This window comes from Clupea harengus, chromosome 11, assembly GCF_900700415.2.
Source record: "Clupea harengus chromosome 11, Ch_v2.0.2, whole genome shotgun sequence".
Lineage (NCBI taxonomy): Eukaryota > Metazoa > Chordata > Actinopteri > Clupeiformes > Clupeidae > Clupea > Clupea harengus.
Genome location: NC_045162.1, coordinates 20,250,792 through 20,266,911, shown reverse-complemented (window position 1 = coordinate 20,266,911; position 16,120 = coordinate 20,250,792). Strand labels below are relative to the sequence as shown.

The 16,120-nt window shown below is 43.2% G+C and overlaps 2 protein-coding genes across 4 annotated transcripts; both read left to right on the top strand.

Annotated features, from left to right (window-relative positions):
• The first annotated feature begins 7 nt into the window (after nucleotides 1-7).
• zufsp (zinc finger containing ubiquitin peptidase 1) lies at nucleotides 8-7,135 on the top strand. 2 transcript variants are annotated; one of them, XM_012824584.3, is made up of 12 exons: nucleotides 8-100; nucleotides 488-999; nucleotides 1,093-1,194; nucleotides 1,410-1,454; nucleotides 1,601-1,708; nucleotides 1,880-1,989; nucleotides 2,232-2,400; nucleotides 2,632-2,820; nucleotides 4,605-4,770; nucleotides 5,810-5,973; nucleotides 6,327-6,553; nucleotides 6,961-7,135. In XM_012824584.3, exons 2-12 carry the CDS (start codon nucleotides 510-512, stop codon nucleotides 7,006-7,008), a joined length of 1,818 nt encoding a protein of 605 aa, XP_012680038.2. In that variant the 5' UTR covers nucleotides 8-100; nucleotides 488-509; the 3' UTR covers nucleotides 7,009-7,135. The 2 variants fall into 2 exon arrangements, with proteins under 2 accessions (XP_012680038.2, XP_031431920.1); XM_031576060.1 differs by having other exon boundaries at nucleotides 68-157.
• Nucleotides 7,136-12,523: 5,388 nt separating this feature from the next.
• Nucleotides 12,524-15,672, top strand: LOC122133320 (amine sulfotransferase-like). Of its 2 annotated transcripts, XM_042709252.1 has the most exons (8): nucleotides 12,533-12,674; nucleotides 12,962-12,986; nucleotides 13,118-13,282; nucleotides 13,635-13,849; nucleotides 14,400-14,526; nucleotides 14,670-14,764; nucleotides 14,859-15,039; nucleotides 15,504-15,672. In XM_042709252.1, exons 1-8 carry the CDS (start codon nucleotides 12,645-12,647, stop codon nucleotides 15,635-15,637), a joined length of 972 nt encoding a protein of 323 aa, XP_042565186.1. In that variant the 5' UTR covers nucleotides 12,533-12,644; the 3' UTR covers nucleotides 15,638-15,672. The 2 variants fall into 2 exon arrangements, with proteins under 2 accessions (XP_042565185.1, XP_042565186.1); XM_042709251.1 differs by lacking the exon at nucleotides 12,962-12,986 and having other exon boundaries at nucleotides 12,524-12,674.
• Nucleotides 15,673-16,120: the final 448 nt, after the last annotated feature.

Below are 16,120 nucleotides of genomic sequence, written 5' to 3'. Positions count from 1 at the left end.
TCGTCACATCCGGTGCACGGCTTGAAAACACGAACAAAACATGAATGGAAAGTGAAAAGGAAAAAGCCTAGGACAATTTTATAGAGTGCTTCTTTTATTGGTAGGTTAACAATATTATTGTACATTTCAGGTTTCGGGTAGATGAATGCTGAAAATGGTTTGTTAACTTTACATAATGTTCCCTAACATGACTTCGCCGGCAATTTGTCTAGCTAAAATATTGTAGCTAATGCTCAGCTGCGGTTAGAAAGGAACAACTTGACATTTCAGTACCTTGTTAGCCATAGCCAGCCTTTATATTAAAAGTATTGAGGTATACTTTGCATAACAGCAGGTCACAAATTCGTATGCAAGGAGGCTTGAAACGGAGGAGGCTATTTAGAATAACGTTACACACAACCATCTTGGTATCTGTTATATTCATGCTTGCCTGATCAGTTAAATCTGTTTGCAAGAAGAATGCGTTAAATGTGTTTCTTTCATCCAGTGGGCTAGGTCTTGAGGTCATCATGCCGATTTGTGAGATCTGCAGCGAGGACGTCGCATCTGAGGCAGAGATGAGGACGCACCTTCTTCTCATTCACCTGGAGAATGAAATGCCCTGTCCTTTCTGCTCCCTGTCCGGCGTGTCATACGATGAACTCAGCTTACACATAAACACTGCTCACGCAGAGATGCCCAGCACGTCCTCAGTGGAGGGCAGCGTGACCCACCGTGGTCCAGCTTGCACTGAAAACAGAGGAAAGCGACGAACTGTGACTAGGAAAGAGAGACATTGGGCAGAAAGTCTACCTCCTGGAACTCCATCCATTCAGACGCTAATGCCAGTTGCAGAGAGTAGCGCAGATGCTTCAGTAGGATCAGTGTGTGGTGCAAACAGTAGGCCTACTACACACAGCACTGAGAGTGGCACACACACTAAGAACACCAAGGAGAGGCAAGAGAGTTTAGAAGAGCATGTCGCCTTGAAACAGAAGCGTCTGTCCTCTCCCTTGAAAGGTACAGAAGTATGAATGGTGGCAATTTCAGAATACTCCTGTTCATCCTACTGTGAGGGTTTTCGTGGTTGACTTGTTTTTTTTTTTCTTCCAGAAAAGCTGTTCCCTTGTCCAATGTGCTCCCTTGTGTGTCGAGACGGCTTAATTTTGCAGGAACATGTGGAGTTGCACCTGCAGGAGCAGACCATAAATGAAGGTAAAGGTGTCCCATTTACACACCATTGTGTGTATTCTTCCTATACCATAAAATACACAGTCCAAAAGCAGGAGTGTAGTTGCTGCATTTCCCCTCAGGTCCAACCTCTGTAAAATCACTCTTACCTACTGAGTCTATTGAAAGTAAGACACACTCTCTGTGACACACTTACCTCTGTTTAGCTTTGCCTTACGTGTTGTGTTTATGTGCTTCAGGGGCTGAAACAGATGAAGTGGCATCAGCTTCTTCTATGAACACAGGTACAGTTTTCCATAAATTCCCAGACAGACTACACAATCAGTTTTACAGACTAGCTTGCTTTTTCCTGGTTCGGCAAGCATAAGCTGAATATCCATGCTGTTATTGGGCATCGGTATTACCCTGATCGCCCCCTACCTGTCCATAGGGGCGAAGCGCTACGGGTGCCCGTTTTGCTCCCTGTCCTTCCCCGACGGCTTGTCTTTGCAGGAACATGTAGAGCTTCACCTGGAGAATGGTGCAGCTACAGGAGAAGGTACAAACACACACACACACACACACACACACACACACACACAAGCACACAAGCATGATTTAAGCTACTGGCAGATTTCCGTATGTATCTTAGGGTGCTTCCAGAATGGTGTTTTCCATATGGTATTTTCTGTGTGTGTTTGCACACATGGCCTTGTTTGTGTGTTCCTAGAGAGATCTTCGTCAGACCTAACGCTGGCCAGGCAGCTCCAGGAGGAGGAGGAAGAGAAGCGAAAGCAGCAGGAGGCTAAACGCGAGGCGGAGGAGTTCAAGAAGCTGCAGGTAAACACAGACATGTGCCTTCTACAATAAAATAGCCAAAGCTTAGCGTCTTTCGTGTGACGCTACAATTGGCAAACAAGGTCATTACGTCAGAAAGTGTAGGGACTGAGTACATGTAGTTCACCAGACTGAATGGATGAATAAAATGTTACACTATAAGTGAAGTGTCTTTTATGCCAACCTCTGGTATTTAGTTAGTTGTGTGTCTAACTGTCTGCCTGTGTGTGTCTGTGGTTGTGTAGAAACAGTTTGGTATGGATGGTAGTGGCGGTTATCGTAAACAGATTGAGCGGAACATGGAGAGGGCTGTTTCCCGTGGTAACATGGTCCCCACAGAGTTCCACAGAAAACGGGCGGAGCTGATGGAAAGCCTGGCCACAGGCATGGATGATGGGAAAACCAGAACGCCAGGTATGGCGCTGATCTGATTTGACCTCAAAGTTATAGATGCAGCAGTGTCAAAGTGAAATAATATCTGTATTCGGAACAGTTTAATTGAGAAACATACTTTACAAACGTATCCACATGGAGCTCCCTCCTGCTTTGCTGTGTGTGTGTGTGTGTGTGTGTGTGTGTGTGTGTGTGTGTGTGTGTGTGTGTGTGTGTGTGTGTGTGTGTGTGTGTGTGTGTGTGTGTGTTCAGGTTTGATGGGGGCGTTGTGTGACTACTTCCGGCGGGAGCCTCGGGACACGGCCCATGTGTGGCTCAGTGCAGACACAGACCACTACTCCTCCTCCGCGGGAGACAAGGGCTGGGGCTGTGGCTACAGAAACTTCCAGATGCTCCTGTCCTCCCTCCACAAGCAGGAGCCATACAATAACGTCTTATCTGGTAGGAAAGGGGAACCTTTCACATGTTCGGACATGTTTGGCTTTTAGCTATTACCATGTTGTTTTCAATGAAGAAACAGGAAATGTGTTGCAACACTGTTTTTGACTAGTCAGCAAATGGTGCATTTCTGAAAGCTGTAAGAGGCCTTCAAAAATAATAATAAGGCCATATTTTTCAGCCCAGAGATTTCACAGTGTACAGTTTTTAAAGTTTTTCCATTTATACTGTAGTTAAATTACATTCTTTGTTGAAGGACATAATTGTCGTTTGGTCATCTTGTTCATCTTTAATGGAGTCCTGTGAGATGCTAGTCTGGTATGCATACAGTGGGGAAAATAAGTATTTGAATCCCTGCCGATTTCGCAAGTTTGGCCACTTGCAAAGAAATGTGTGATCTATAATTGTAATGGTAGGTGTATTTTAACAGTGAGAAATAGAATATCAACAAACAAATCCAGAAAACTGCATTTTATAACATTTATGACTTATGAAAATAAGTATTTGAACCCCCAAGCAAACAGCAAGAATTCTGGCTCCCAATGACCAGTTATGTGCCGAAGAAGCACACAGATTAGTCCTCATTAGGCCTAACAAGGTACACCTGATCTCAACTGGTGACGTGTATAAAAGAAACCTGACCAAAGAATCATACTTCACACCTTCAACCTCACCACCATGGGCAAGACCAAAGAGTTGACCAAGGACATCAGAGATAAGATTGTAGACCTGCACAAGGCTGGAATGGGTTACAAAACCATCGGCAAGCAGCTTGGTGAGAAGCAGACAACTATTGGTGCGATTATTCGTAAATGGAAGCAACACCAAACAACTGTCCATCGCTCTAGGTCTGGGGCTTCATGCAAGATATCCCCTCGTGCGGTGTCGGTGATCATCCGAAAGGTGCAGAATAACCCCAGAATTACACAGGGAGAGCTTGTGAATGATCTCAAGGCAGCTGGGACCACAGTCACCAAGAAAACCATTGGCAACACACTACGGCGTAATGGTTTGAAGTACTGCAGAACTCGCAAGGTTCTCAAGGAAGCACATGTACAGGGCCGTCTGAAGTTTGCCAATGAACACTTGAATGATTCTAAGGAGGATTGGGAGACAGGATGTGGTCAGATGAGACCAAAATCAAGCTCTTTGGCATCAACTCGACTTGCCGCGTTTGGAGGGGGAAGAATGCTGAATATGACACCATCCCCACCGTCAAGCATGGAGGTGGAAACATTATGCTTTGGGGCTGTTTCTCTGCCAAGGGTACAGGACGACTCCACTGCATCGAGGGGACTATGGATGGGGCCATGAAATGTGGAATATTGGGCTTGAACCTCATTCCCTCATTCCCTCCCATTGAAAACGCAACCTTAAGGATTTGGAGAGGATCTGCAAAGAGGAGTGGACCAAAATCCCTCCTGAGATGTGTGTAAACCTGGTGACCAACTACAAGAAAAGTCTGACGTCTGTGCTTGCCAACAAGTGTTATTCCACCAAGTACTAAGTCATGTTTTGCTAGGGGTTCAAATACTTATTTTCTGCATCAAATGCAAATTAAGTCATAAATGTTATAAAATGCAGTTTTCTGGATTTTTTGGTTGATATTCTGTTTCTCACTGTTAAAATACACCTACTATTACAATTATAGATCACACATTTCTTTGCAAGTGGCCAAACTTGCGAAATCGGCAGGGGTTCAAATACTTATTTTCCCCACTGTACATGCATGTAAGTATACACTTGTGGATTGGCTGTGAATCCTTTTTTATTTCTCTGTCCGAAAGATATCCCCATCCCCAACATCCCTCGGGTGCAGGCCCTGATCGAAGAGGCCTGGAAGCAGGGAGTGGACCCTGCAGGGGCATCCCACTACAACAACCGGATCCAGGGCACCCGGGCCTGGGTTGGTACCACAGAGATCTACTCGCTCTTTACCTCTCTCAGTGCCAAGTAAGCATGCTTGATTGAACACACTGAATTGAATTGAACAGAAGAGAATGGAACAGATAGTGTAACATTCATTGATGTTACTATGGGCAGCAGGTACAAAAGCAGGGCAGTGAGTAAACCTCACTCCCCAACAGCTTAAGATGCATGCAGGTGACAGGCACTAGCACTCTCATAGGATTTAGCCTCCTTGCTAGCATGCCGCCTCCCATGCCCGATGTCACTGATTCGTTCCTCGTGCAGGACTGTGCTGTGTCTGAACACACAACGCAGACAGAACACACAGGCCACTCATTTAAGTTTTGGCATGTGTAGATTGTGTCAAAAGCTGATGGTAACAAGAACAACAACTTTGCCATTTTCTGTTTACATCGGCACCCTTACTTTGAGTTCTACCTTCATGATGTGTCAGGTTTTTCAAACACTGTAGACATGCCAAGAGTTTTCACTCACATCTAGACCATCCCCCCCGGTTATCTCTGCAAAGCTCAGAAGCTGAAGGCACGCAACCACGCAAGCCCAAGTGCAGGGAAGTCTGTGTCAATACATGCATACTCTATGGTAGAGAGTAATTGTAGCTGTACTGTAGAGGGCCAGGACATGCTGCTAAACTTTCAGTCTAGTTGCAAATTATTCATTGGATATCCCAATTCCAGAAGTACACTGAGGATTAATACCACCAAACCAGTCATCCTATTCCAATGATATTGCTGAGCCATTGTGAAGCAATCAAGTATGCACATGCTAACTGATATAGTTTGGTGATGTATTATGTTGAGGTTTCCAGACCAGGACCAGGGAAGCATAGTGAGTAACTGGGCTGGCTAGTGGGAATCACAGGTGTGTTAATCGGTCCTTCATATGACCATATACCATCAAAATGAATTTGAGGATGATGCAAAATCTAGTTACTTCCACAAACATACATTAAGAAAACGTAAAAACCTGCATACTGTCATTTTAATGCGTAATGACCGCAGCATACTCCTCATTCTCTTTGGCCACCGTTCATGGGTCTGTGTTTCTGTGTGTGTGCCCGCAGTGCTCGTGTTGTGGACTTCCACAAGGCCACAGGTCAGGGAGGAACGCATCCACACCTGTTCGACTGGGTCAAGCAGTACTTCTCCCAATCGGCCACCCGAAACGGCAGACTATCTCCTAGGGTGGTGCAGACTTCTCTGCCCCCCATCTACCTCCAGCACCAAGGTAGGCCAGTGACAAAAGGCCAAGATTATCCCAGTTTAGCTTTAGTGTAACCCCATAAGCCACAGGAACATAGGTTTTCCCCCAGACTATATCGTTATTAAAACTATTGCATTTTGAAACCTGAGTTTGACTAAATGTGAATATTATCTGGGTTGTAAGTGTAAGGCACTGTTAAAATATAAAGGTAAAAAAGGTAAAGGTAAAGGCCAGGTATTTAGCAGATGCTTTTATCCAAAGCGATGTACAGACAACCTGCAGCGATGTGTACAAAACATACCATAACAGTATACATAGTGTCGCTTTAAGTGATGCCCTGAAAGCAGCTGTTTGCGTGTCTCTGTCTCTGTCTCCAGGCCACAGTCGGTCTGTGGTGGGGCTGGAGCAGAAGAGGAACGGCAGCCTGTGTCTGCTGCTCTTTGACCCCGGGTGCTCCCCCTCTGAGATGGCCAGGCTGCTGGAGCAAGACACGGCCGTCGTCACCATCGCCATCCGCCGCATGAGGAAGTTCCCCAACCACCTGAAGCACCAGCAGTACCAGGTGCTGGTGGTGGAGGGCCTGCTCACACCAGAGCAGAAACAGGTGAGAATAAACACACACACACACACACACACACACACACACACACACACACACACACACACACACACACACACACAGAAGAGCAGAAGAGCAGATACAGATGATAATGAACACACACACACACAAATACACACACACACACACACACACACACACACACACAAGCAGATACAGGTGGGATGTGCACACACATACACACACACAAACTGACAACTGACTCCTTAGAAAAGTCTTATTAATTCCAGTGGGCCATGTACTCACAGGAGAATATTAACGCATCATCAGAGGTTGGGTGATGCGTATTGGTGTGAGGTGTTTCAGTCAGTACTGTAGTTCACTTCTTTCATGTTTTGTCCACAGTCTCCTTGTCATGTAGTAGGACTGAAAATGCTCTTTGTGTATTTCAGAGGCAGATTGCCAATTCAAGAACATTTCAGGCTGAACGAATTCCATGAAGGAATTCCAATTCCATGTTTGCAGGAAATACCCATCCTGTGGACCACTCAGGTTTATGTGGATTTTGTTTGTGGTTTTGTGGTTTTAGTATTTCAGTATCAAATAATAAATTATGACTTTTTAGTAGTTTGTCTCCTTTTTCTACCATGGAAACCAATAAATAAATATTAGTATGGACGATTGATGGAGGTACCAAGCAGAAGTCAACAGATAAAGGTAAAGGCACATCATGACCACGTGGTCCTTTAGTTGGATCCCAACCACTAGGTGCATCTGTATTATTAACCTTAACAGTCACACTCAGCGCAGATGTTCTCTATGTTATGGGTGTATTCTTCCTTATGTCTGCAGTGAAGAACAAAGAAAGTTCCTACTAAAAGTCTGAATGAAAAGGCCGTATTCCAGGTTGTGTGTGTTTGTCATTTTTGTCCTAGTTTGTCCTGCTGAGTCTGGAGGGAAAGGAAACCACATTTTCTACCAGAACAGGACGGATTATTTCCGTGCTGGAGAGGACACTCTGTAACCTTTGTGTTTATCACTCAGTAATCGAATGGGAGAATTGCAAGAGCAGCAGCACCACCACAGGGCCTGGGAGTGTTGTGAAAGGAATTATTTCTATATCCCAAATGTATCGGAGACTCAGTCAGATTGTGATGAAAAATCAAGTCCAGGTTTTTATTCTTTCAATGGTGCGCACCAGAGGAGGAAGAGAGAACCAGATTTCACAAAGTGTGTTCACCTAAATCTCCCTCACTGTCTATCTTTTGGGAAAGCACAGAATATAAGCTGTGTGCATGCCGGGGGGGGTGGATCCCTAAATGCTAATTATTATATGTCTCTAGTCAGGGGGGGAAGCTGTGAGGGCTTTCTCACACCTCATGTAGGCCCGGAACAGAATACACATGAGAAGTTTTTACAACTCACGAAATCCAAAGAACACTAAAATGACCACTAGGTCAGATATATTGAATTATTGACTATGGAATATATTTAAACTAACTATCAAATGTCGGTCCCTTCATTCCCCCTTTTCAAGACTTAAGGTCTTGAACATAAATCTTTGTTTGTAAGATCAGAGTAAACGCTTGCTTAAGTTTTGGGTGAACACAGTCAGTTTCTCCTCTCCCTCTCTTTCTCCCAAAGGTACGCATTCTCTCGCGAAGTAAGGCGAAACCTTTTCTCATCAGGGTGCCTCACACCTATAATGCCAATTTTTGGTGGGCCCCCCTGATGTTTTTAAGGGGAAATTCCTTACCGACGTCATTTCAAAATGACCGCCCTCTCCAGCCGCGAGAGCCGAAAAATGTAAGCAGAGAAACAATTACATGTACAGTACAGGGTACCCATTCGGAAACATGAAGTTACAAACAGTGGAAACACAGAACAAAATTAGCTATACATGAAGATGAACTTAAACAAAATGAAATTGCTCGGATTACACAATTGTACAGAAGATACCGGATTATGGGAGATACATTACAGTGTTACAACATCTTAAAGCATTTCCTTTCTGGTTACTGAGGTGTACATGGCATGTCATTACTTTATTGAAATGTGGGTTGACGGTTGATACAGTTAAGTGTGTGTCTGTGAGCAAGTATCCTTGTGTGTGTGTGTGTGTGTTAGTGTGTGTGTGTCTGTGACGCTTGAATTGTCCGTCGTTTCCCTCCTGTGGTCTTTGCTCCATATGGGGTAATTTAGCCTATGCGTCTCTTTGCATATCAGGAGGTTGCCGTTCCTTTCAGATGTGAAGGTTGAAGTTGTTGGCTGTTCGCGATGTTTGTTCAAAAGGTCCTGCTGTTCCCTCCTTTGTCCCCCTTTCGACACCTTGGCGAGATGCTGCTTCCTATGAGTTGAAAGGTGTTGATGGAGTTGATGTTGATTGAATTAGCGCTGTCTGGGTTTCCAATGGCCGCTCCACCCCCTTTTGATTCCGTGGCGAGCTCTATCGGTCCAACTGTGAGGGACGGTGGTAGGGTCCAGGTGACCGTCAGCTGATTCGCTTCTGAAAGAGATCTTAACAAAAGAATTAATCTTATGCAAAAGGTTTAATCTGCGATAGATGAGCCCAACGGAGTCATCCGGTGTCGTCCATTCCCTAAGGACAGGGAGCCAAATGTTTCTGTTTGCATAATCAACACATAACATCCTGTGAAATAAATGGAAAGTAATTAACAGTTTACCCTGAAAACAAGTCAGTGAAAAGTCATGTAAAATCATTCATACAGCCGGCCGGCACACAGACACACACACGCACACATTCATTTGCTTGCTCCGGTGACAGATGTTCATGCCTAGAGAAAAGGAAACAAGCTGTTTAAGTTACAGAATTATGTCATAAAGCCCCTTTTTGTATCCAGATTCCAGTGGCCCTTGATTTTTGTTCTTCATAATTAATTCAGCGTTCCTGGATCATTTGATGAAGTCAGACATTCATCCAGGCTAAGACCTGTTTGAGAAAGAACATTCTGCAGTTATCATTTTTTTTAGGATATGTATTTAGTAGTAGGATAAACCTTTTGTAATCTTGCACCTGATTAACTTTGACAGAGAATGCAGTTATTGGGGAAGAATGTCTGAATATGATGCATCCAATGAGTCAAACTGGTCTTATTGATCAGTGATGTTAGATTTTAGCCAAACTTCTGAGAAGATTTAAAATCTCAGAGGTTGTGTCAGAGTCCATGCCCCGCTGCTGAGAGGACACAGGTTTATCTGTGTTTCTCTGTCTATTTCTACAATGTCTAGACCAATGGCCTGATTTCCCACATCTGTGACAATTTGAATGTGTGGGTGCATCCTGTCTTCTTTGCTGATAACTATTGTGAGAGGGTACGTCCTGTACTGCAGCTATGTGTTGTGTTTGTTCTTTACGTTTAGTCAGTGATTCTTTAGTTTGTTCACTCTGTCCTGTATCTTTACGGACAGAGCCCTTACAAAGTGTTAGTTGTGGCAGTGTGTCAGAGAGTGTGATAATCTCTGCCTGATGGGCCATTGGGGCTTCAGCCGCCGTGGTGAAGTGGGGGCTGTTCCATACGGGACCTGAGGTGTGAGTTGAATGTTATGTGTAATGACTGTCTGTATAGATATGGACAGGAGCGACAAATGGTGAGGGAACGACTGTAGGTACATCAATATTCATTACAGCAACAATTTGGAGAGATATTTCCTCAACCTGTGAAATGGCTTTACCCACACTGACCATTAGTTCAGTTTTTAGCTTGGCATAATCTGCTTTACCTCTAGGATTTTTTACATCAGTAGGTAGGATTTTTCCCAGTAAACTTTTAACAATTTCCTGAAGTTTGTCAGCATTCTGTTTCATATTTTCACGCAGTCTAGGAAGGGCTGCTGGCTGGCCAGCTGATTCCACCAAGAAACCCTGTGAACGCTGTGTCCATCTGCTCATGAGATAGCGCGAATATCGCCGTCTTTTCTTTTCAGACTTAATGTCTAAAACCCATTCACTGGCTTTCCTGACACCCCAAATTAGCTGAAAACCATCTTTTATCATCTCAATTTTAACTTTCTCATGTTTTATATCATTTCCCACACTGGCCATTGCAATCTGAACACTCAAAGGGACCATACGTCTTGAATCTTTGTTTTCCATCTCAAAAAGACTGAATCTGCACAATCTAATGTAAAATAATTTACAAATTAACTTAGAACAATTTCTAAATTCAAATATTAAAATGCTGTAGATCCCTTTCCAAACACCCGTTTATGACCACAACACTTAGGCCTATATCCTCTTGGGAACAATATCTGAGCGTGGCAGAAACTAGATTTTCACAAATGATCCAACCCACAGCTCAGACTGTGCTGAATCAGATGTCTGCTACTCTCTAAACAGAGCAGGCTCAAGAGTGTAGTTTCTCCCAAGGGAGAATTACTCAACACTCTGATGTGAATATGGAGCTGAAGGCTCACACACTCGAATTAAGCTTTAGCTTGCCCACGGTGAACTTGCTAGTGCAAAGACTCAATTCCGTCTGAGAATTCCAATCTCAAGACTGTTACTACGATCTATGGCACATATTTTCCCAAGATTAAGTACGTTTACTTACCAAAGTGTTGTATCAAACGGGGTACAGAGGATCTTTACAGCAGAACTGAAATCTCAGCAAAATTCCAAGAATTAATATCTCGGTGGTGGACCTCCAATTGAAAGGAATTATTTCTATATCCCAAATGTATCGGAGACTCAGTCAGATTGTGATGAAAAATCAAGTCCAGGTTTTTATTCTTTCAATGGTGCGCACCAGAGGAGGAAGAGAGAACCAGATTTCACAAAGTGTGTTCACCTAAATCTCCCTCACTGTCTATCTTTTGGGAAAGCACAGAATATAAGCTGTGTGCATGCCGGGGGGGGGGTGGATCCCTAAATGCTAATTATTATATGTCTCTAGTCAGGGGGGGAAGCTGTGAGGGCTTTCTCACACCTCATGTAGGCCCGGAACAGAATACACATGAGAAGTTTTTACAACTCACGAAATCCAAAGAACACTAAAATGACCACTAGGTCAGATATATTGAATTATTGACTATGGAATATATTTAAACTAACTATCAAATGTCGGTCCCTTCAGTTGTCTGTGGTCGTACAATTTGTAATCATAGTCGGGAAGGGGGAGTTGGTTACCAAACAAGATTTTTTCTTAATGCATTAGGTGGTTGTGTGTTTATGGTTGTTTGCCTGTGGCTAAAGGACCCAACCATTTGGGGATCTAGTCATGTCCCCAGAATCTGCATTGCATTGCTGGAGGTAATTATGCATTGGAACAATAAAGGCAGATTTTAAGCGAGATGCAAACTCCCCAGTCAACTTAGCTGGGTTGGTGTGCGTTTAGGTTGCATTTTAAACATAAAGCTACTTTGCCATCCTGCCCAATAGCAGTCAATCCATTATTCGCATTATTATTCAATGGTAGATTCAGCATTCTGGACATGGGTGAGGAAGGATCTGATTCATATTTAGGACTTACCAGACTTAAATGAAGAGAAGAGAGGTGCCGCAGACGTGTCATGCGAATTTGCAAGAGAGGAGTACTATCTCTGTAGTCGTCATTGCAACCATCCCTATATTATCATTTTCAGTTCAACTTCCAAGAACTCTCCGCATTATTTATCAGGAAAGGTCGTTTCACAGGTCGGTATTACCGAAATTAATTTTCAGGTGGTGGCGAAAGAAGACAGCCAGGGAACGTTTACAATGGTTTTTCAGGATGTAAAGTATTTATAAGTCTGTTCTTTGATTAAAAACCTTTTGACCGATTCTGTAGCCTACCATGTCTTATTTTCACAAAATATCATGTTCCTGCTGCACTTTTCTCATTTGTTCCCTGCAGTGAAATCACCTTAATGCGGCAGTCTCAAAGAAGTAATTTGTGGTATTGTAGTGGACCAATGACTACGGCTTTATACAATGTTACAGACGCTTTGTACCGAAAAGACATGTTGCCGACGTGTTATGTGGATTTGCAAGAGACAAGCACATCCTCCGTGGTCGTCATCGCAACCATCCCTATATAATCATTCGCAGTTCACTTCCAAGAATTATCCGCATTATTTAACAGGAAGGGTGTTTCACAGTTCGGGATTACCGATATGAATTGTTGTCACGAGGTCACAAATGAAGACGGCCAGGGAAAGAGCTGGTCAGGTGAGCAAGGCGCTTTCAATTTTTTTTTTATTAATTAAAAAAAGTTATGTGTGCATGTAATCGGTGTTTCACACATTTTCCTTCTTGTGTTAAAATGTAAATCTTTATTGTTTTATTCTGATTTAAGTCAATGTATGATTGAGAGCCCTTGGTTGGCATTGGCCATTCATTTTCTGCAACAGAAGAATTAGTTAAATTATCATGTATTTATACTTATATTTATAACAAATTCCTTAAATCAAATAATTTACCTTTTCGGCATGGATCATGACGTATAAACTCTGAAGACTGTCAGCTCTAAATCCTGGTTTGGTATGTCCTATTTGTCTGGTCATAGGACCACTTAGACCCACATAAATGGTCTTAGTGCTAAAGGACTAATAATATATCTAGAGTTGTACACAATGTGTATTTTTGTCCAATCAATCAATCAATTCTCTTAGAGTCTGCTGGTGAGGGCACTGCTGGTCAGGCCCCAGATGTGAGGTTGATTCTGCACCGGGGTTTTTACTTGATCCCTGGTGTCAACTCTCCTGTGGTGGTGGACCAAATCCAGAACTGGGAAATTCGAGATTCGGACATCTTTCTCATCACATACCCTAAATCAGGTAAGCAGGAAGAATGAGTGACATCTTCACATTCACACACATTTCAAATGTCACATCATGTTGCTGGTTGTACATTTGCAGGGTCCATTTTGACAGTGGCATTATTGTATGCAAAAGTTTGGGTACCCCTGGGAAAATTACATCATGACTTTATGTAATGTCTTAGTACACAAGTAAAAAAGACGTAAATACCACTCCTGAAGCAAACAGACAATACATTTCTGTCTTGAAATATTAGTGCAATGTTACCTTTTATTTCATGAGCTTAAAAATGTACACGCATGTGACTAGGTGGCCATACAGTTGCATACAATTTGACCTTTGACCTTGACCCCATATTTATTTCCCCCAGGAACCATATGGATGCAGCAGATCATCATCCTGATTGAGGCGAAGGGCAACGCCATGGCAACTGCAGGGAAGCCGAACTGTGAGCGCATGCCCTGGATCGAGGTGAAGGGAAGTGAGGAGACGTTTCTACAGGCTCCCCTATCTTCTCCCCGCCTGAGCGTGACACACCTCCCGTACAGGCTCCTCCCAGTCGGCCTCAGACAGAAGAAAGCCAAGGTGTGTGTGTGTGTGTGTGTGTGTGTGTGTGTGTGTGTGTGTGCGTGTGTGCGCGCGTGTGGCACTCTGTTCAATTATCTGTGTTGTGCCTTTGTGGGTGAACACTAAACATGTGGACCAATACCTTCTCTGAGTATAAATAACTTCTTTACACTGACAGTGCACAACACAGTGTAACTCGAGCACAGAAAATCACACATTTATAAACCACCCAGACTTGTTACTGCATTATTAGCTTGACCGTGTAGGTACAGTGTTGCCAAAGCACAAAGAACAATAAAAACAACTCACACATTTATGAAGCCACAGTAATGAACATAATGAGAATATTGTGGCTTTAAAAAAAAAAGCTCAACATCCTGCACACACACACACACACACACACACACACTAACACACACGCACTCACACTCTCTAGTTTGAGTTTGAACAATATATGATAAGACACTTCAAGAGCAACTGACATACACAAAAAATGTAGACTTTAACAACAAGGTTAGTTACACAAGAGTCAGCTCTTTATTTCAGCATTTCTTGCCGTTTTCTTCAGATCATTTATGTGGCGAGAAATCCGAAAGACGCCCTGGTGTCATATTACCACTTCCACCACTTTGCAGCAGTACTGGAGACTCCTAAGGACTTCAATGACTTCTTTGAAAAGTTCATGGATGGCAGAGGTAGGAGTCATATGTGAAAGATGTAGCCCGTCACTAAAGGGACCCCTACTGTGTAGCTCTGCAGCCATTGTATGTAGTCAGTGTGACTGATTTCCTTCAAACAATCAGTGTGTTAGTGACCTATCTTGCTTTTTTTATTTCAGTGTATGGTAACACTTGGTTTGAGCACATTAAGGCCTATTACTCACACAAGGACGAGATGAACATCCTGTATGTCACATACGAGGACATGATTCAGGTGTGGCTAGCTAGCGTGACACATGCAGTTCTAATAGCAGTCTTGCCATGCTTGGTGCCTGTGCTGACCGTCTGAAGTGATGTGTCTCTCGCAGGATCTGCGGTCCGTGGTGGAGAAGGTGTGTTCTTTCTTGGACAGGGAACTCACCGACAGTCAGATGGCCAGCGTGGTGGAACACGCAAGATTCAACAACATGGTGCGGAACCCGTCCGCTAACTACAGACAAGTATCTGCTACACTCCTCAACCAGCAGAGGGGATCATTCATGAGGAAAGGTGGGCTAAGTTTTTTTTTTCCATTCTTATAGTTTCTAGAAATGAGTTATTCTGACCTTAAGTCCCCTCCATTCAGAGATGGGCAAACTATAATAATGAGAATATGAGGTCATCTTTGCTTCTGATTAATAGTTCCATATTCATTTAGTGTCTAAACTCAATACATGTTTTCCTCTTTAACACTGAAAGGAACTATAAAAGAAAAGGAAAATGGCAGCCTCTTACTTGACTCTCTGAAATACGATAGCGTAACTAATGAGGAGAATATAGTGACAGAAGAAAACTGCATGTACACAGTAATATCCAGAACAGCACACATGCGAGGGTCCACAGCACTGAATGTGTCTAAGAACAAGTCACCCAATGGTGTCATCTGTACTCCATCATGTTCAAATGATGCCATCTGTGATGTCAGAGTTTTTTCTTTTCTTACCACAGCATTTTCCTTCCCTCTGTTTTGCCAGGGACTGTTGGTGATTGGAAAAATCTATTCAGTGTTGCCCAGAGTGAACGATTTGATAAGGTGTTTCAGGAGGAGATGACGGACGTACCCCTCTCATTCAAATGGGATCTGAAAGAGGTCTCGCCCTCAGGCTAACTTGTGTACCCGACCCGTGTGACAATGACGCATAGCGACCCGTGTGACAATGACGCATAGCTAAATTTGTCAATTTAGATGTGAACAGGACAATATATGGTCCAATACGTAGACACGATATGCGTTATCTATCCGTCTGCCTTGTATTCCTGTTCTTTTAGTTCTGTCACCAAGTGAGTGTGATCATTTGATACATGCAGTTTTTTTTGCAGGAACACAGAACCACTGGTGATCACAGCTACTCTTAATTAAGCAAAACTGAAGTCAAATATTGTCCACTTTGATGTTGTGACAGCACTCACAATATTCTGTGGTTGAAGACAAAAAGTGTTTGATGTTAAACTGCAAACTGTAGCTAAACTAAACAGCACTACATCATTGTTGCGTAAGAGATTTTACAATCATGTCTTCACCTATAGATTTATGCCAGATGCCTTTCTCGTCTTATTTTTATCAACACTTCCAATAAAAACTTGCAACTTG

Excerpts from the sequence above, each read along its gene's own strand:
- zufsp (XM_012824584.3), top strand. The coding sequence starts at position 510 with ATGCCGATTTGTGAGATCTGCAGCGAGGACGTCGCATCTGAGGCAGAG. Across the intron at positions 1,455-1,600 it reads AGCTTCTTCTATGAACACAG|GGGCGAAGCGCTACGGGTGC; the intron begins GTACAGTTTTCC and ends ACCTGTCCATAG. Across the intron at positions 2,821-4,604 it reads ATACAATAACGTCTTATCTG|ATATCCCCATCCCCAACATC; the intron begins GTAGGAAAGGGG and ends TCTGTCCGAAAG.
- LOC122133320 (XM_042709251.1), top strand. The coding sequence starts at position 12,620 with ATGAATTGTTGTCACGAGGTCACAAATGAAGACGGCCAGGGAAAGAGC. Across the intron at positions 13,283-13,634 it reads CATCACATACCCTAAATCAG|GAACCATATGGATGCAGCAG; the intron begins GTAAGCAGGAAG and ends TATTTCCCCCAG. Across the intron at positions 13,850-14,399 it reads TCAGACAGAAGAAAGCCAAG|ATCATTTATGTGGCGAGAAA; the intron begins GTGTGTGTGTGT and ends CGTTTTCTTCAG.